A 20153-nucleotide genomic window follows, 5' to 3' on the forward strand; every position below is an offset into this window, starting at 1 on the left:
CTAAAGTAATAATTTTCTAGGCCTTTTTCTACCTATGCTACTTGTTTGCAACCATAAATGATTGATAGAAATATGACAGTCAGAGTTGCGATGAACTTGATAATTTCCTGTACTGAAGGGAATGATGGGAGTGAATTATGTGGTACAGCACCTGTTTTAAAAAAAAAGATAAGATCATTCTGCTCCAGAGGTTCAGGATTCTGTTCCAGAAATTGTAGGTGTGCCTACCCCTGTTGTTGATGAGGGTGCTTCTTGGAAAAATATCACCAGTCATTAGCCAGGTAGTAAACTAATTGTGGTGACAGTAAATTTCCAACAGTTAACAATCTTTGAAGTGATGAAAATCTTGAAATAAGATTGTTTGTATTTGTAGATGGAAGACCTTCAGATTTACGAGTGTTACTGTCGAAATAAACCCCGCTCAGAAAGCCTGTGGAGACAGTGTTCAGACTGCATCTTCTTCCAGGTACTTTTATCTCTTATAACTGACTCATCCTTTCATTCTCCTACTGTGCTACTTATTTATTTATTATTAAACTGCTAAGACTGTAAAGATAGTTAAGATGATTGGCAAGGTGTGTTGGTGGACTGTGCTATCCCCTAACTACAACTCAGTAATTCTGGGGGCCTTCCCATCAAGCTGCTGCAATCTTCTAAAGGTTGCATTTACCCAACCTATTGCTCATTTCAGGAGCTTCCTTACCACTAGGGCCCCACCAAATTCACAACTGTGAAGAATGGGTCCTCTGTGAAATCTTGGCCATTTTGTGAACTTTGCACGTTTTATTAGAACCATAGAAAAGTTATGGCACAGAAAGAAGCCATTCAGCCCATCGTGTCTGCGCCAGCTGAAAAAACTAGCCGCCCAGTCTAATCCCACCTTCCAGCACCTGGTCCAAAGCCTTACCGGTTACAGCACTTCAGGTGCAGGTCCAGGTACCTTTTAAATGAGTTGAGGGTTTCTTCCTCCACCACTGATCCAGGCAGTGAATTCCAGACATCTACTACCCTCTGGGTGAAAAAGTTTTTCCTTATGTCCCCTCTATTCCTTCTACCAATCACCTTACATCTGTGCCCCCGTTAATTGACCTCTCCGCTAGGATAGAAATTGACACAGTTCATATTGACATATTCATTGACACAAGGCTCACTTCGCTGATTGGTAGATAAGGGAGGGCTTCCAGTCCAGTTTTGAATGAAGCAGTCTCAAATATTAGCTGACAAGTGAGAATGCCAGAATGAGCAAATCAAAAATGGCCACAACCATTACTGCAGCATGTTGGGTGAAAGAATTTAGAAGTCAAATTCTGCATGCTGATGGTGGAATACTGTTTTGTACAAGCTGCTAAGCTTTGTTAGATCATACTTGGCAGGCAATAGATCGGTGCCACTTAGAGCCCAAAACTCATCACAGCAGAAAGAGAGCATCCGACACTGCACTGCTGGAAAACAAACAAGCTAATAAAGCAACGATTTCATCTCTTTTTTTTTAAGAAGTTGACAAAGAGCTCAGAAAATAGTCAGCTGGTTGCAATGGACTTGTGGATGCACTTGCAAGCACCAAAATACTATTGGCAAAACCCGATCACCCTAATGTGCAAAATGGTGGCTGCTTACCAAGTGTAAATAAACTACGACAGGAGTACCTACCGAAGGTTTTGGCTACACATTATGAGGAGATGAAGGCTTAGATTAATGCATATGAGTCTTTTGCAATTATTTGTGATGAGTCTGTTGACGAGCAAAACAACCACATGCTGCATGCTTTATTTCTACATATTCGGCCTTACCAGACATAAAATCAATCAGGAAAACAAACAGCAGTGTGCTCGCAGACTGTGTTTACTTTGTAACTGTTCAATACACCACAGTTTCCCAAGTGATATTCAAAACCATTTCAAAATATGGTGCCTACTTCAACAAAGTGTCTGCTTTCATTAGTGACAATGCAACTTACATGACAACACTTTTCAGATCCGTGCTTTAAGATGTAATGCCTAATGCTGTCTGTTACATGTAATGCACATGTAGGCCGGGATTTTGTTTGGGCGATGTGGGCCTCAGCTACCCGCTAAAGCGCTGGCGAGAGCGCTGTGTTGCGTCCCCTGGGGAAGACCCGCCAAATCAAGTGTTCAAATTAGGCACTTAACTGAACAATGGTGGGCCTTTCCCAGGATGAAGGACCCTGGCGACAGAAGTCCCGCCTGTTGAGAGCTGTCGGTCAGAGGCCAGCAGCTCTTCAACTGAGCAGCGCCACCATGGAGGTGATGGCTGCTGCTAATAATGGACTCACCCGAGGTGCTGGAACCAGGCCACAGTTGAGTGTTGGCGAGAGAGTTTGGCGGGGTGGGGTCGCGAGGGAGAGGGGCGTGGAGAGGTTGGCAGCAAGGGCAGGGGCTGGCTCTCAGCAGTCCTCGATCTTGTACTAGGTGCCTTTGAATGAGAGATCCTCCCCGCCCCCCCCCCCCCCACAGGAACCGGCAAGCAACCCGCATGGGTTTGTTTAGTGCGCTTCCCATGCGGCAACAGGTCTGCCTGTTGCTGGGCTAATTCCGGCTGTGGTGGGATGAGGCCGTTAATTGGGCATTAATTGCCCACTTAAGGGCCTCAGTTGGCGGTAGGGCCATAAGGTCATTCACAACCCTTCCCGCCCTGGACTTAATTTGGGTTGAGGCAGGAAGGTGGCGGGGTATCCCCACCACCATACCGTCCGATTATATGCTCTCCCTGCCTCCAAAGTTGCCGCAGAGGAGAGCATAAAATTCTGCCCCGACTCCATAATTTCTCTTGTTAGTGAGCTGTGGAAATGCAAGTTTGGTAAAGTCAACAAACTGGTCAGCTACATTAAAAAGATTTTCAAACACTGCCCTAGCTGCAGCTTTCATACAAGCAACACATTGCAGATGTGGCTGAAAGTGGAGAACAAAACATCACCCTTCCTTCAGAGCCAGTAATTACATGTTGGAATTCTTGTTTTTGGGCAGTGCAGTGTCATGCAGCTGACCTGAAATATTACTCGGACTTAGTCTCAGAAGAGCTCATACTGACACTGAAAGCGTAGGTTTTAGCAGGCATTGTAGCCCTTCTAAATGATGCCCAACTTAATCAGGAGGTTCAGTTTGTTGCCAAACTGCTACACGACTGATGGATTTAATCACTTGGTTTGAATCTCAACACATCACAATCCATAAAGCTTACAATAAAGTAATAGATGTACTGTTCTGGGCTGAAGCACACTCTGACCCTGAATTAAATGCCTGTGCTCAACAGGTGTTTTCTTGCATGGCAAAGAAGGTCAAACAATATTACTGCTATGGGAAGAGTCAAGCAGTGAAGAAATAGCGGCATAGAGGTTTCAACAACCTTCAGCGTTCCTGAAAGCTCTGCATATCTTTGACCTTGCACAAATGCACCTGTTACGGTGGATTTGCACTAGTTTGCAATTCCTGGCTTTGACCAGAACTGTAGGCTGAAGATTTCTGCATGTAAAAGCATTCCAAAGGAAGCAGATTGTGCTCTGCCTGTGTTGCAGTTTTGGAACTCTGTGGAAAGCAGAATCCCCCACTTTGCAAGGTTAGCATGGCGCTGTCTGACAATTCCAACAAATTCTGTAGTCATGGAGAGAACCCTGTCTAAACACGGACGGGTGTTCATAGCGCAGAGACAGTGAATGAAGAGACAGTTGCAGGCTGCTCCGTGCTCACATTCAACCACTGACTTCAGTGAGTTATGAATGAAACCTGTTTATAGTCAACATTTTACAATAGTTTGAGTATACAATAAATGCCATTTGAAATCAGAAATCTCCCTTGTATTGTTTTGTTTTAAATAGACCATTTTCATGGTTTGTTGTGACACCATGAAATTTATGATTTAAATATGTGAAATCATGAAATTCACAATTCCTAAAATGCTGCGACTGTGAGATTTGTAAAATTTGATTGTGAATTTGGTAGGGCCATAATTAGCACAGGAATACAACAGAGCCTGCCTCTGTTGACTGCACTCCGTTATTGAAGTGGCTGCAGGGGCTGGATGACCATATTATTCATTCATGAGATTTTGGTGTCGCTGGCAATGCTAATATTTATTGTCTATCCATAATTGTCCTTGAGTAGGTGGTGGTGTGCTGCCTTCTTGAACTGCTGCACTTTGTGTTGTATCGGTAAACCCACAGTGCTGTTCACGGATTTTAACCCAGTGACTATGAAGGAATGGCAATATATTTACAAGTCAGTTGGTGTGATCCCATGCACCTGCTGCCCTTATTCTTCCAGTTGGTAGATGTCATGGGTTTAGTGGGTGCTGTCAAAGAAGCTATTGATTTTTCTTGTAGATTGTACATGCTGCTGCCATTGTGCGCTGGTAGTGGAGGGAGTGAATGTTTAAGGTGTTCGATAGGGTGCCAAATGGGCTGCTTTGTCCTGGATGGTGTTGAGCCTCTTGAGTGTTATTGGAGCTGCACTCATCCAGGCATGACGAGAGTATTCCATTGCACTCCTGACTTGTGCTTTGTAGATGGTGGACAGGCTTTGGGGAATCAGGAGGTGAGTTACTTGCTGCAGAATGCCCAGCCTCTGATCTGCACTTGTAGCCACAGTATTTATGTCCTGTTAAGTTTCTGGTTGACAGTGCCCATCATCCCCGCTCCCACCCCCAAGCTGCAGGATGTTCATGGTGGGGGAATTCATCGATGTTATTGCCTTTGAATGTCGAGGGGAGATGGTTAGGCTGTCTCTTGTCAGAGATGGTCATTACCTTGCATTTGTGTGGCATGAAGGTAGCCATATTAATGTGGATTCACCTAAGAGACTACCAGAGAAAGTGCTGTCCCCAGATTAGAGCAGCCAGGTTTACAAAATAATGAAGGAGAGCTCATCCTCCATCTTTCAACTGATAAAGCAACTGGTTTCTATGTTCTGCAATGGGGCTCAGTACAACTGGTCCCTGTCTGTAAACGTAAAGGGGGCATGTCATATGCAGAATGACCTTTACAGGAACTCTTTATAAGGGACATGTTTTTGTTTACAGTACAATCAAATGGCATAGAAATGTCAAGGAGGATTAGGACAAATAATGCACCTCAGCCATAGTTATAGAGGATGCCTATAGCCTCTTTACTGCAGACAGCGTGGAGCCAGATTAAAGGGATTTTTACAATTGAGAGAGGTGATGGTGCAACTGCTTTCAATGTATGTGGAGAGAGAAAAGGGAGATTAAATCTGTAAAGGTTAAGGAGAAATGGATGAGAAGTTGCAGAATTATATCGGATCAGGGCTAGAATCCTGAAGTTCTGATGGTTGATTGACCTGATAACCGTTAGAGACTAGGTTGCAAGGTAACCAAGGCTGGGACCTGAAAATTGAAGGGTATTCAACATTTTAAAAAGACAGGAAGCTAGGAAAAAGTGGTGGGGTAGCTTTGTTAATTAAAGATGCCATTAGTACAGTAGTGAGAAATGACCTTAGCCTGGAAGAGCAAGATGTAGAATCTTGATATAATATACAATGGATGGTAGGACCCGAGGGAGTACAGAGGGTCAGATGGACCTTGGGGTGCTTGTCCATAGATCACTGAAGGCAGCAGCACAGGTAGATAAGGCGGTTAGGAAGGCATACGGGATATTTGCCTTTATTAGCCAAGGCATAGAATACAAGAGCAGTGAGGTTATGATGGAGCTGTATAAAACGCTGGTTAGGCCACAGCTGGAGTACTGTGTACAGTTCTGTGTACACTATAGGAAGGATGTGATTGCAGTGGAGAGGGTGCAGAGGAGATTCACCAGGATGTTGCCTGGGCTGGAGCATTTCCGTTATGAAGACAGACTGGATAGGCTGGGGTTGTTTTCCTTGGAGCGGAGAAGGCTGAGGGGGGACCTGATTGAGGGATACAAAATTATGAGGGGCATTGATAGGATAGATAGGAAGAAACTTTTTCCCTTAGCGGAGGGGTCAATAGCTAGAGGGCATAGATTTAAGGTAAGGGGCAGGAGGTTTAGAGGGAAGTTGAGGAAGAATTTTTCACCCAGAGGATGGTTGGAATCTGGAACACACTGCTTGAAGAGGTGGTAGAGGCAGGAACACTCACGACATTCAAGAAGTGTTTAGATGAGCACTTGAAATGCCATAACATACAAGGCTATGGGCCAAGTGCTAGGAAATGGGGTTAGTTAGGACGGGTGCTTGATGGTCGGTGCAGGCGCGTTGGGCTGAAGGGCCTGTTTCTGTGCTGTAAAATTCTTATGACGCTAATCAGTTTGGGTAGAGATAAGAAATAGGAAAGGTAAGAGCGCACTTGTTTATAGGCCCCCTAACAGTTGCTACACTGTAGGGCAGAGTATACAGGAAGAAATAAATGGGATGTGTAGAAAGGTTGTCATGGGTGACAATAGTCATGGGTGATTTCAATCTACATGTAGATTGGGCAAATCAAATTGGTAAAGGTAGTCTGGCACATGAGTGTATTCGGGACAATTTCTTAGAGCAGTATGTTCGACAGCCAACTAGGGAGCTGGCTATTCTAGACCTGGTAATGTACAATGATGCAGGATGAATCAATAACCTCATGGTAAAGGAGGTGACGGTGATCATTACATGATAGTACTTCATGTTCAGTTTGAAGGGGAGAAGTGTGGGTTTAAGACTTGTGTTTTAAACCGCAATCAAGATAATTTCAAGGGTATGAAGGCAGAGCTAGTTAAAGTGAACTGAGAAACTAGGTTAAAAGGTAGGAGAGTAGATATAGTGGCAGACTTTTAAGGAGTATTGAAAAACTCTCAGCAAAGATTTATCCCGGTGAGAAAGAAAGATTCTTTGAGAAGAATGCATCATCCGTGACTAAATAAGGAAGTTAAGGATAATATCAAATTATTTATAAATAAAATATCAAATTAAAAGAAACACTATACAAATCTGCCAAGATTCATGGTAGGTCAGAAGATTGGACAGATTTTAAGAACCAGCAAAGAATGGTGAAAAAAAATAATTAGGGAGAAAGTAGAGTATCAGAGAAAACTAGCTGGCAATATCAAAACAGATAGTAAGAGTTTCTACAAGTATTTACATAGGAAAAGAGTAACTAAAGCTAGTGTTGGTCCTGCAGGGACTGAGTCTGGGGAATTGATGGAAAACAAGGAAATGGTGGAGGCGTCGAACAGCTATTTTGTGTCAGTTTTCACTGTAGAAGACTTAGAAAACCTACCAAAGATACTTGAAAGTCAAGAGGTGAAAGGGAGGGAGGAACATAGAACAACTACCATCACCAGGGCAAAGGTGCTGGGAAAACTTAGACCTAAAGGCTGACAAGTCCCCAGAACCAGATGGTCTGCATCCTAAGATCTTAAAAGAGTTGGCTGCAGAGATGGTCGAGGCTTTAGTTGTAATTTTCTAAAATTCCTCGATTCTGGAAGAGTCCCAGCAGATTGGAAAATAGCAATTGTAACACCTTTATTCAAGAAAGAAGGGGAGAGAAAGCAGGAAACTCTAGCTCAGTTAGCTTGACATCTGTCATAAGGAAATTACTAGAATCCATTATTAAAGAATTTACAGCAGAATACTTCGAAAACCACAATGGGATCAGAGTCAATATGGTTTTGTGAATGGGAATTTGTGCTTATCTAATCTATTAGAGTTCTTCGAGGAACTAACAAGCAAGATAAATAAAGGGGAATAATGAACGCAAAATACTGCGGATGCTGGAAATCTGAAATAAAAACAAGAAATGCTGGAATCACTCAGCAGGTCTGGCAGCATCTGTGGGAAGAGAAGCAGAGTTAACGTTTCGGGTCAGTGACCCTTCTTCGGAACTGACAAATATTAGAAAAGTCACAGATTATAAGCAAGTGAGGGGTGGGGGTGGGGCAAGAGATAACAACGGAGAAGGTGCAGATTGGACAAGGCCACATTGCTACCAAAAGGTCATGGAGCAAAGGCAAACAATATGTTAATGTGTTGAAAGACAAAGCATTAGTACAGAAAAGGTGTTAACGGACTGAATATTGAACAGCAGCAAGTGCAAACATGAAACAAAAGTGAGTAAGCAAACTGAACAAACTAAGATGAAATGAAATAAATGCAAAAAAATGTTGTAAAAAATGTTTAAAAAAAAAAGAAAAAACAACTAAAAATGAAAGTAAAATGGGGGGCTGTCATGCTCTGAAATTACTGAACTCAATGTTCAGTCCGGCAGGCTGTCGTGTGCCCAATTGGTAGATGAGATGCTGTTCCTCGAGCTTGCGTTGATGTTCACTGGAACACTGCAGCAATCCCAGGACAGTGATGTGAGCATAAGAGCAGGGGGGAGTGTTGAAATGGCAAGCAGCCAGAAGCTCAGGGTCCTGCTTGCGGACTGAGCGGAGGTGTTGCGCAAAACGGTCACCCAGTCTGCGCTTGGTCTTCCCAATGTAGAGGAGACCACATTGTGAGCAGCGAATACAATATCCTACATTGAAAGAAGTACAGGTAAATCGCTGCTTCACCTGAAAGGAGTGTTTGGGGCCTGGGATAGTGAGGAGAGAGGAGGCAAATGGGCAGGTATTACACCTCCTGCGATTGCAGGAGAAGGTGCCATGGGACGGGGACGCGGTGGTGGGTGTAATGGAGGAGTGGACCAGGGTGTCGCGGAGGGAACGATCCCTTCGGAATGCTGACAGGGGAAGGTAGGGGAAGATGCGTTTGGTAGTGGCATCACGCTGGAGGTGGCGGAAATGGCGGAGGACAATCCTTTGGATATGGAGGCTGATGGGGTGGAAAGTGAGGACAAGGGGAACCCTGTCACGGTTCTGGGAGGGAGGGGAAGGGTTGAGGGCAGAGGTACGGGAAATGGGCCGGACACGGTTGAGGGCCCTGTCAACAACAGTGGGGGGGATTCCTTGGTTGAGGGAAAAGGAGGTCATACCAGAAGCACCGTCATGGAAGGTAGCATCTTCAGAGCAGATGCGTCGAAGACGGAGAAACTGGGAGAATGGAATGGAGTCCTTACAGGAGGTACGGTGTGAAGAAGTATAGTCCAGGTAGCTGTGGGAGTCGGTGGGCTTATAATGGATATTAGTAGACAACCTATCCCCAGAGATGGAGACAGAGAAGTCGAGGAAGGGAAGGGAAGTGTCAGAGATGGACCATGTAATGGTGAGAGAAGGGTGGAAATTGGAAGCAAAGTTGATAAAGTTTTCCAGTTCGGGACGGGAGCAGGAAACAGCATCGATACAGTCATCAATGTACCGGAAGAAGGGTTGGGGGAGGGGGCCTGAGTAGGACTGGAACAAAGAATGCACGACATATCCCACAAAAAGACAGGCATAACTAGGACCCATGCGGGTACCCATAGCGACACATTTTACTTGAAAGAAGTGCGTGGAGTTGAAGGAGAAGTTGTTCAATGTGAGAACAAGTTCGGCCAGGCGGAGGAGGTTGGTGGTGGATGGGGACTGGTTGGGCCTCTGTTCCAGCAAGAAGCGGAGAGCCCTCAAACCATCCTGGTGGGGGATGGAGGTGTATAGCGATTGGACGTCCATAGTGAAGAGGAGGCGGTTGGGACCAGGAAACTGGAAATTGTCAAAATGACGTAGGGCATCAGAAGAGTCATGGATGTAGGTGGGAAGAGACTGGACCAGCGGAGAAAAGATACAGTCAAGATAGGAAGAAATAAGTTCAGTGGGGCAGGAGCAGGCTGACACAATGGTTCTGCCGGGACAGTCCCGTTTGTGGATTTTGGGAAGGAGGTAGAAGCGGGCTGTCCGGGGTTGCGGGACTATGAGGTTGGAAGCTGTAGGGGGAAGATCTCCAGAGGAGATGAGGTCCACTTTGGCAGATAAATGGGAACCTGTAGATGTGGTGTACTTAGATTTCCAAAAGGCATTTGATAAGGTGCCACACCAAAGGCTACTACACAAGATAAGAGCACATGGTGTAGTGGGTAACATATTAGCGTGGATAAAGGACTGGTTAGCTAACAGAAAGCATAGGAATAAATGAGTCGTCTTCAGATTGGCAAGCTGTAACTAGTGTAGTACCATAGGGATCAGTGCTGGGGCCTCAACTATTTACAATTTATATCAATGACTTGGATGAAGGGATCGAATGTATGGTAGCTAAATTTGCCGATGACACCAAAATAGGAAGGAAATTAAGTTGCGGAGGAGGTCAAGAGTCTACAAAAGGATATAGACATTAAGTGAGGGGGCAAAAATTTGGCACATGGAGTATAATGTGGGAAAATGTGAACTTCTCCACTTTGGCAGGAAGAATAGAAAAGCTGTATACTATTTAATGGGAGAGAGATTGCAGAACTCGGTGGTACAGAGGGATCTGGGTGTCCTGGTACATGAATCACAAAAGGTTAGTGTGCAGGAACAGCAAGTGATTAGGAAAGCAAATGGAATGTTGGTGTTTATTGCAAGGGGAATCGAGTATAAATGTAAGGATGTTTTACTGCAGCTGCATAGGACCCTGATGAGACCACATCTGGAGTCCTGTGTTTAGTTTTGGTCTCCTTATTTGAAAAAGGATATAATTGCATTCGAACCAGTTCAGAGAAGGTTCATTTGACTAATTCTGGGGATGAGGCGCTTATCTTATGAAGAAAGGTTGAACAGGTTGGGCCTATACCCGTTGGAGTTTAGAAGAATGAGAGATGATCTTATTGAAACGTATAAGATCCTGAGGGCACTTGATAGAGTGGATGTTTTCTCTTGAGGGGGAGACCAGGAATAGGGGACACAGTTTAAGAATAAGAGGACTCCCTTTTAAGATGGAGATGAGGAGAAATCTTTTCTCAGAGGGTTGTTAGTCTGTGGGAATTATCTTTCCCAGAAAGCAGTGGAGACTGGGTCATTAAATTTGTTCAAGGCTGTGTTAGATAGATTTTTGATAGACAAAGGAGTCCAGGGTTATGGAGGGCAGCCAGGAAAGTGGAGTTGAGACCACAACCAAATCAGCCATGATCTTATTGAATGGTGGAGCAGGCTTAAAGGACTGAATGGCCTACTCCTGCTCTTAAGTCCTATGTTCCTAACTGTCATGACCCTTCATGAACTCCTCTTTCTCAACTGATGCATCCAGCAAGTTTTTAACCCAAACAAAAACAACAATTTGCATTTATATAGTGTCTTTAATTTAGTAAAATATCCCAAGTTGCTTCACAGGAATGTTATCAGACAAAATTCGACACCGAGCCATAAGGACGTATTAGGACAGGTGACCTAAAGATTGGTTGAAGGGGGAGGTTTTAACAAGCGCCTTAGAAGAAAGAAAAAGCGGTAGAGAGGCAGAGAAGTTTAGGGAGTGAATTCCAGAGTATAGGGCATCGGCAGCTGAAGACATGGCCACCTTTGATAAATTGAAGAAAGTGGTTTGCGCAAGAGGCTAGAATTGGAAGAGCATAGACATAGGGAGGGGCGAGGCCATGGAGGGATTTGAAAACAAGGATGAGAATTTTAAAATCGGAGTTGCTGGACCAGGAGCCTGTGTAGATCACTGAGCACAGAGGTGATGGTGAATGGAACTTGGTGCGTGTAAGGTCACGGGCAGCAGAGTTTTGGATGAGCTCAACTTTATGGAGCGTACATGGTGGGAGACTGGTCAGGAGAGCATTGGCATAGATTACTGCCTTTGTTCTTGTATAAGGGGCAATTTAACAAGTATATGCAGCAGATGGGGAGCCTTTCCCACTAGCTGGGTGTATTGAAACTCCAGTTGGAATATTGTTAGCTCCATGTTGTTGAGTTGCCTTGTGCACTGCCTGTAGGCAAGAGATTCCACCAATGGGGTAGACTGGCAAACTACCCACACTCTGACTAATTCATTACAATTGAGTAGAACAAAAGTGCGGAACCTTGGCTGTAAAGAAGAGACTATAAATGCATATTTTATAAATGTTCGATTGCAGTACTCAATGTAGAAATATGAAGAAGATCTTTCCAAGTTGTGCTGACCATAATATAGAGAACCTCAATTGATTGCAGTGACCTGTGAAAGATGGCTGCACCAGTGTAAGACAGAGGCTACACAGGAAAAATATTAGAGCTGGACAGGAATATCTGAAAGAAAGGAAACAGCAGGTCTAAGTGGTGTCAGGCTGGGGTGCCATACTCAGTGTCAAGACCCCTACTGTTCCTAATCTGCATCAGTGACATAGATTCAGATACGGAAAGTAACGTGGTTAAGTTTGCGCTAATTTGTACCCACTGCTTTCTGTCTTTCAGTCAATTCCTGCCCATTTCTAAGTATTATCCTGGTTAATCTCTGCCTTAAGCTAGTGCAGCCACCTTTTATTTATCACCACAATCGATAGAGTAATTCTGCACTCACACTAGAAAGGTTTCACATTGAATATTTCTATGGGAGTGGTAGTGGAGGAACTAAAGGAGGACCTGAACAAATCTTGCACGTGGGCAGGATAATAGCAAGTGACAGTCAAGACAGAAACTTGCAAGTTTCTACCCATTGGAATAGAGGTTGGGGGGACACACCTACTTCATGGAAAGTGTCAAACCAGTTAGAGGCTGACAGGGATCGGGGAGTGATTGTAGACTGCACACGAGCATGTCCATGAATTACAGAGCAGCAATTTAGCTGAGCAAAGAAAGCTAAGCTTTATTCTCAAATCAGTTCAGTACAGCTGTAAGGTCATTATGCTGAAGCTGTACAGTGCTCAGGTCAATCTGTACAGTGACCAAGTCACTCTGTACTGCGCTCAGCTCACTCTGTACTGCGCTCAGGTCAGTCTGTACAGTGCTCAGGTCAGTCCATACGGCACTCGGATCATTCTGTACTGTGCTCGGATCAGTCTGCATTGTATTGAAAACAGTCTGTACAGGTAAGTTTTTACCTTCAGTTTTCTGTTCTTGTCACCGAGGCACGAGGGAATTATCCAACTCCAGGAAGTGGTGACTGATCCCTAGTGTCGGAGGGACTGAGTTAAGAGGAAAGGTTAGTAAAACTTGGAATTATCATCCTTGTCAAGAGAGGACCTTAGAGGGATATCAGATGCTGAGTGATTTCCAGTCAAACCAGAACCACAGGAGAAGGGAAAATGGGAGGAAAAGCTGGGCATAGGTAAATTCAGAACTGATGTCAGGAAGCAATTCTTCATACAGTGATCAATACCTGGAATGCGCTCTGGGTAGGAGGGGGAGGCAAAAAACCTGAATATTCAAGAGGCAGTTAGATGCTGTACTTGGGTTTCTTTGGAAGGGTGGATTAAAGGGTCTGAATGGTCTCCCTGCTCATGTGTGATCTATGAAAGGCTTTCTGATATTGTGTTGCATACTTAAAGAAGTTCCGCAGAGTGGTCAGTGCAATTGACATTGCATTAGCATTTTTGTATGATTTTTTTTGTGGCAGGACATTTTGATGCAGATTTCTAGATGGTACATTTGTTCAATAGCAAAGCTTAAACCACAAAATTTGTTCATCTTCCTATTTCTTGTGTAAAACATACTGTGTTTCAGGAATGTCAGAAAAAGTTGGAACACAAGCTGGGCTTGGATTCCTATTTGTTGAAGCCTGTGCAGCGGATAACGAAGTACCAGTTACTGCTGAAGGTAAGGCCCAGCAATAGCACCAAGCAGAAAAGAACTTCAAGAAGAAAATATTCGAAGTGGCATTGAGCAAAAGGTGCTGATGCCTAAGAACTAGGAGCAGGAGTAGACCATACGGCCCCTCAAACGTGCTCCGCCATTCAACAGGATCATGGCTGATCATCTGCTACAACTCCACTTTCCTACCCGCTTCCCAAAACCCTTGATTCCGAGTGACCAAAATCCATCTCCTCCTTGAATATTCTCAATGATGAAGCATCCACAGCCCTCAGCAGTAAAGAATTCCAAAGATTCACAACCCTTTAAGTGAAGACGTCGCTCTTCATCTCAGTCCTAAAAGATCGACTTCATATCCTGAGACCATGCTCCTGTGTTCTAGATTCCCTAGCCAGGGGAAACAACCTCTCGGTGTCTACCCTGTCAGTCCTTCAGAATCATGTATATTTCTATGAGATCACTTCTCATTCTTCTAAACTCCAGAGAATATAGACCCAATTTACTTAGCCTCTCATCACAGGACAACTCTGTTATCCCAGGAACCAATCTAGTGAACCTTCGCTGTACTGTCTCCAATGCAAGTATATCCTTCCTTAAATATGGGGATCAAATCTGCACACACTACTCCAGGTCTGGTCTCACCAAAGTCCTGTACAATTGTAGCAAGGCATCCTTATTCTTGTACTCCAATCCCCTTGTAATAAAGGCAATAATTGCTTCCTAATTGCATGCTGTACCATCATGCTGACCTTCTATGTTCCTTGTACACGTACATGCAAGTTCCTGTGCACATCAACATTTACAAGTTTCACGCCTTTTAAAAAATATTCTGTTTTTCTGTTCTTACTACCAAAGTGAATAACCTCACACTTTTTCACATCATACCCCATCTGCCACCTTGTTGCCCACTACTTAACGTGTCCATATCTCTTTGTCCTCACAGCTTACATTCCCACCTAGCTCTGCATTGTCAGCAAACTTAGACACATTACTCAGTCTCTTTATCTAAACCATTAATATAGATTGTAAATATCTGCGGCCCCAGCACTGACCCTTACAGCTCTCTTCTAGTTACAGCCTGTCAACCAGAAAATGCCCTGTTTATCCCTAATCTGTGCTTCCTGTCCATTAACCAATCCTCTATCCATGCTAATATATTACCCCCAACTCCATGCACCCTTATCTTGTGTTGGTCTTTTGTGTGGTACCTTATCGAATCTTCCCTAATAGTTACATTCTGAAAAAACTCTAATAAATTTATCAAATACGGGGACAGAGAACGCGGGGATGATAGAGAGGGGGGAGGGTGGGAATGACACGGAGAAGAGAGAGATAGACAGACATCGAGAGAGGAGGGAGAGAAAGCAATCAACATCACTCCTGATAGATTGACATCTATCCGGAATATTCCGCATTACTACACGAGTGTGCAGGCAGATATTGGCTACTTGTACAAGCAAAGAAAAAATGCCAGGTATCTCACTAAATCAGTGTCCAACATAGTGATGAGAAAGTAAGTCAATAAATTTGTCTCCTCATTTAAAGCTTCTCAAAAATGCACATTTGTTGTTTTGATGAATAGTAAAATAAATATTAATACCTTTATCTTTCTGAAATTCACTTTCACTGGGCTCCTATGTAAGACAAAAATTGTGATGTGTTCTCTGCCATCCCCCTCCCCCCCCACCCCCCCCCCCCCAACACACAACACACAAAAAGGTTGGACACCCCTGCTCCAAGCCTTTAGCCTTGTGTTTTAAAATAACTTATCAGCTAGGTTATTTTAAAATACAAGTTTAAAGGCTTATGTTATGTAAACTCATTTTAAATTGGCAAAAGTCACTGAGAGAATGTCTCCATTTCTCAGCTCTGGCACACATTACTTTTACTTGAGACACAAACTCAGTAACATGTTGAAAGTTACTGGACTTTTTTTTCTATATAAATATCACCATTCTGCTGCTATCCATTTGGAATCACATTGTTCCAGAACTTGTATTAAGGGGAAAACAGGCAAGAAAATCCAGGGACTCTCCAGAAGTCAGCATTGTATGTTCCTCATGAATGCAAGAGTAGAGTATATTGGGACTGAGTAATATTGGTGAAAACAGGATGTTGCTTTAAAAAACCTTAATCTATGATGAACAGTCTACGATTCCTTAACCAAATCCATGCTACATTTGCAGTTTTAAAAACTGTCGGGGAAGACATATTAAAAAATTTATTATAAAAACAAGAAATGCTGGAACCACTCAGCAGGTCACCTCCAGCGTGATGCCACTACCAAACACATCTTCCCCTACCTTCCCCTGTCAGCATTCCGAAGGGATCGTTCCCTCCGCGACACCCTGGTCCACTCCTCCATTACACCCACCACCTCGTCCCCGTCCCATGGCACCTTCCCCTGCAATTGCAGGAGGTGTAATACCTGCCTATTTGCCTCCTCTCTCCTCACTATCCCAGGCCCCGAACACTCCTTTCAGGTGAAGCAGCGATTTACTTGTACTTCTTTCAATGTAGTATACTGTATTCGCTGCGCAGACTGGGTGACCATTTTGCGCAACACCTCCGCTCAGTCCGCAAGCAGGACCCTGAGCTTCCGGTTGCTTGCCATTTCAACACTCCCCCCTGCTCTCACACTCACATCTCTGTCCTGGGATTGCTGCAGTGTTCCAGTGGACATCAACGCAAGCTCGAGGAACAGCATCTCATCTACGGATTAGGCACACTACAGCCTGCTGGACTGAACATTGAGTTCAATAATTTCAGAGCATGACAGCCCCCCATTTTACTTTCATTTTTAGTTGTTTTTTCTTTTTTCTTTTCTTTTTTACATTTTTTACAACCTTTTTTTTGCATTTATTTCATTTCATCTTAGTTTGTTCAGTTTGCTTACCCACTGTTTTTTTTCATGTTTGCACTTGCTGCTGTTCAATATTCAGTCCGTTAACACCTATTCTGTACTAATGCTTTGTCTTTCAACACACCGTTAACATATTGTTTGCCTTTGTTCCATGACCTTTTGGTCAGCTATGTGGCCTCGTCCAATCTGCACCTTCTCCTTTGTTATCTCTTGCCCCACCCCCGCCTCACTTGCTTATAACCTGTGACATTTTTAATATTTGTCAGTTCCGAAGAAGGATCACTGATCCTAAACGTTAACTCTGCTTCTCTTTCCACAGATGCTGCCAGACCTGCTGAGTGGTTCCAGCATTTCTTGTTTTTATTTCAGATTTCCAGCATCCGCAGTATTTTGCTTTTATTAAAAATTTATTATGTTTCAATGACTGTTTGTTTGAAAATCATTAACTTATTTTTTTTTGCTGTAAATTGGATTAAAGGACAAGGTTTACAAGTATGTCAAAGATCAGTAACAGCAATGTGCATCATTTACTATCCAGTTTGATGTCAGATAACCTGAGTGGCCACTGTCATTTGAAAGCGGGCTGTATCATATAATTACATTACGTAATAAGTGCACCTTTGCTAACAGTGAGAGATTAGGCTTGGACCTAAGTTGGTTAGTCTGGAGTACAATCTTTCAGATAGTGATTAAACATTTTGTAATTGAATAATACATGCAGTAACAACTACTCAACCTTTTGCAGAAAAGCTTTTTGTTAATAATTACCTTGTCAGAGCTGAATCGGAATCAACAGTGATAGACTGAGATAAGGACATAAGTGAATCTCCTTATTGGCGAAAATGAAGGGCGCTCTTTATTTGTAACTGTGTTTATCTAATTTTGTCACTAGCTTTGGTGAGTAAATGATATTTTGTCCATGATGCTATGACCGAGGCAGGAGGAGTGCACTGTATTTTCTAGTTCTACTTCTCCACAGGCCACAACATATATTTAAATGTTTACCCAGTTACCGATACGGTCAATCATATACTCTATTCTTTATCCAGAATAAAATACACCGACCAGATTTCTTTAATAAACAACAAAATGATCAGTTTGTGATAAAACAAGACTTATCCAGCAAAGCATTAACACGCAGATTGAAATATGAAAGTTCCTTTTTAAATACCCAACACATGCACGCGTGCACACATATACATACACACACAAAAGAAATTCTCTCTGCAGAGGTCATTAAAAAAAAAGAGAGTATTTTGGCCAAATACTTGCTAATTCTTGAAGAAAAAGGATGAGATATTTGGTGTCCCAAAAATGGCACATAGTCTGGTGTCCGAGTACACGTAGCCAGGTTGCTGGGGTCTTTTATGGAGCAGTTCGTTTCAGGCGATGTTGAGAATTAATCTGATGAGCTTTCCAGGAGAAAGACAGCATCAGGGGCTTCAGATATCACACTTGATAGGCAGGGTTTCGCAGAGACGAGCTGGGTGTTTCTCTCTTGGCAGGTTGATGTCCAACTACTTTCGACACAGTCCACACCCCAACTGAACTGAAACAATATCCCAAAAGCGAACCTCCTGACCACCATAAATCTTGACATGTTGCTTCTCTGTAAATATCTTCCCCATGTCACCAAGGTTCCTGTTGTTTATTGACCTGAAGGCATGAGACATCCAGTCAAGGTTTGTTTTCAACCAAGACCTCTGTGACCCTGGTTTAAAAAAAAAACACATCCATGAAATCTTTTCAGTTTTCCCAAATAAATTCTAATAATTCTAAAATACGAGTCCTCAAATAAATAACAAAAATAGAAGCAATTTCATAACACCCCCATTCTTGGAGGAATGAAATGCCATTTTGATATGTGTTTCATGACAAAGTATGGAAAAAATGAAGAGTGCGGGTGGGCCTGCCAGGAGCAGCACCAGGCATACCGCAAAATGAGGTGTCAACCTGGTGAAGCCACAACCCAGGACTACCTGCGTGCCAAATAGTGTAAGCAGCATACGATAAACAGAGCTAAGTGATCCTATAACCAACGGATCAGATCTAAGCTCTGCAGTCCTGCTGCATCCAGCTGTGAATGGTGGTGGACAATTAAGCAACTGACTGGAGCAGGTCACTCCACAAATGTCCACATCCTCAATGATGAGGGAGCCCAGCACATCAGTGCAAAAGATAAGGCTGAAGCATTTGCAACAATCTTCAGCCAGAAATGCCAAGTTGATGATCCATCTCGGCCTCCTCCTGAAGTCCCGAGCATCACAAATGCCAGACTTCAGCCATCTTCGATTCACTCCACGTGGTATCAAGAAATGACTGAAGGCACTGGATACTGCAAAGACTATGGGCCCTGACAACATTTCAGCAATAGTACTGAAGATTTGTGCTCCAGAATGTGCCGCGTCCCTAGCCAAGCTGTTCCAGTACAGCTACAACACTAGCATCTACCTGAAATGTGGAAAATTGCCCAGGTATGTCCTGTACACAAAAAGCAGGACAAGTCCAACAATTATCGCCCCATCAGTTGAGACTTGATCATCAGTAAAGTGATGGCAGGTGTCATCGACAGTGCTATCAAGCAGCACTTGCTTAGCAATAACCGGCTCAGTGACGCTCAGTTTGGGTTCCGTCAGCATCACTCAGCTCCTGACCTCATTACAGCCTTGGTTCAAACATGGACAAAAGAGCTGAACTCGACGTGAGGGGTGAGTGACTGAGTAGGACATCAAGGATCCCTAGCAAAGCTGGAGTCAATGGGAATCGGGGGGAAACTCTCACTGGTTGGAGTCATACCTAGCACAAAGGAAGATGGTTGTGGTTATTGAAGGTCAATCATCTCAGTTGCAGGAGTTCCTCAAGGTAGTGTCCTAGGCCCAACCATCTTTAGCTGCTTCATCAATGAATTTTCTTCAATCATAAGGTCAGAAGTGGGGATGTTTGCTGATGATTGCACTATGTTCAGCACCATTTGCAACTCCTCAGATACTGAGTCTGTGTGCATATGCAGCAAGACCTGGAAAATATCCAGGCTTGGGCTGATCCATCTCCAATAACAGAATTGTTGCAAATGCTTCAGCCTTATCTTTCGCACTGATGTGCTGGGCTCCCCCATCATTGAGGATGGGGATACTTGTGGAGTCACCTCCTCAAGTTTGTTGTTTAATTGTCCACCACCATTCATGGCTGGATGTGGCAGGACTGCAGAGCTTAGATCTGATTCGTTGGTTATGGGATCGTTTAGCGCTGTCTATCGCATGCTGCTTATGCAGTTTGGCATGCAGATAGTCCTGGGTTGTAGCTTTACCAGGTTGACACCTCATTTTGAGGTATGCCTGGTGCTGCTCCTGGCATGCCCTCCTGCACTCTTCATTGAACCAGGGTTGGTCTCCTGGCTTGACAGTAATGGTAGAGTGGGGGATATGCTGGGCCATGAGGTTACAGATTGTGGTTGAGTACAATTCTGCTGCTGCTGATGGCCCACAGCGCCTCATGGATGCCCAGTTTTGCATTGCTAGATCTGTTTGAAATCTATCCCATTTAGCACGGTGGTAGTGCCACACAACACGAAGGACGGTATCCTCAATGTGAAGGCGGGCCTTTGTCTCCACAATGACTGTGCGGTGGTCACTCCTACCTGATCGTAACAAGTGTTATTTGAATAATCTCTTCACTCCCTTCCTCTATCAAGTATTTGAAGCCGCTTATTTTCTTTTCTGCTTTGCGTTTGCTGCTTGTAATGGTGCCTACCTGTGA

The 20153-nt window shown here is 43.7% G+C and overlaps 1 protein-coding gene across 6 annotated transcripts in view; it reads left to right on the plus strand.

Annotated features, from left to right (window-relative positions):
* mcf2la (mcf.2 cell line derived transforming sequence-like a) overlaps nt 1-20153 on the plus strand; it is a 418987-nt gene that overhangs the window by 250395 nt on the left and 148439 nt on the right. For 5 of the 6 annotated variants that reach the window (XM_068040155.1, XM_068040156.1, XM_068040153.1 and 2 more), the window contains 2 exons: nt 374-466; nt 13448-13540. In XM_068040155.1, coding sequence (XP_067896256.1) covers nt 374-466; nt 13448-13540 — 186 coding nt within the window. The remainder of the gene's footprint in view (nt 1-373; nt 467-13447; nt 13541-20153) is intronic. The other variant, XM_068040157.1, reaches the window with a different exon arrangement.

Source organism: Heterodontus francisci, chromosome 10 (assembly GCF_036365525.1).
Source record: "Heterodontus francisci isolate sHetFra1 chromosome 10, sHetFra1.hap1, whole genome shotgun sequence".
NCBI lineage: Eukaryota > Metazoa > Chordata > Chondrichthyes > Heterodontiformes > Heterodontidae > Heterodontus > Heterodontus francisci.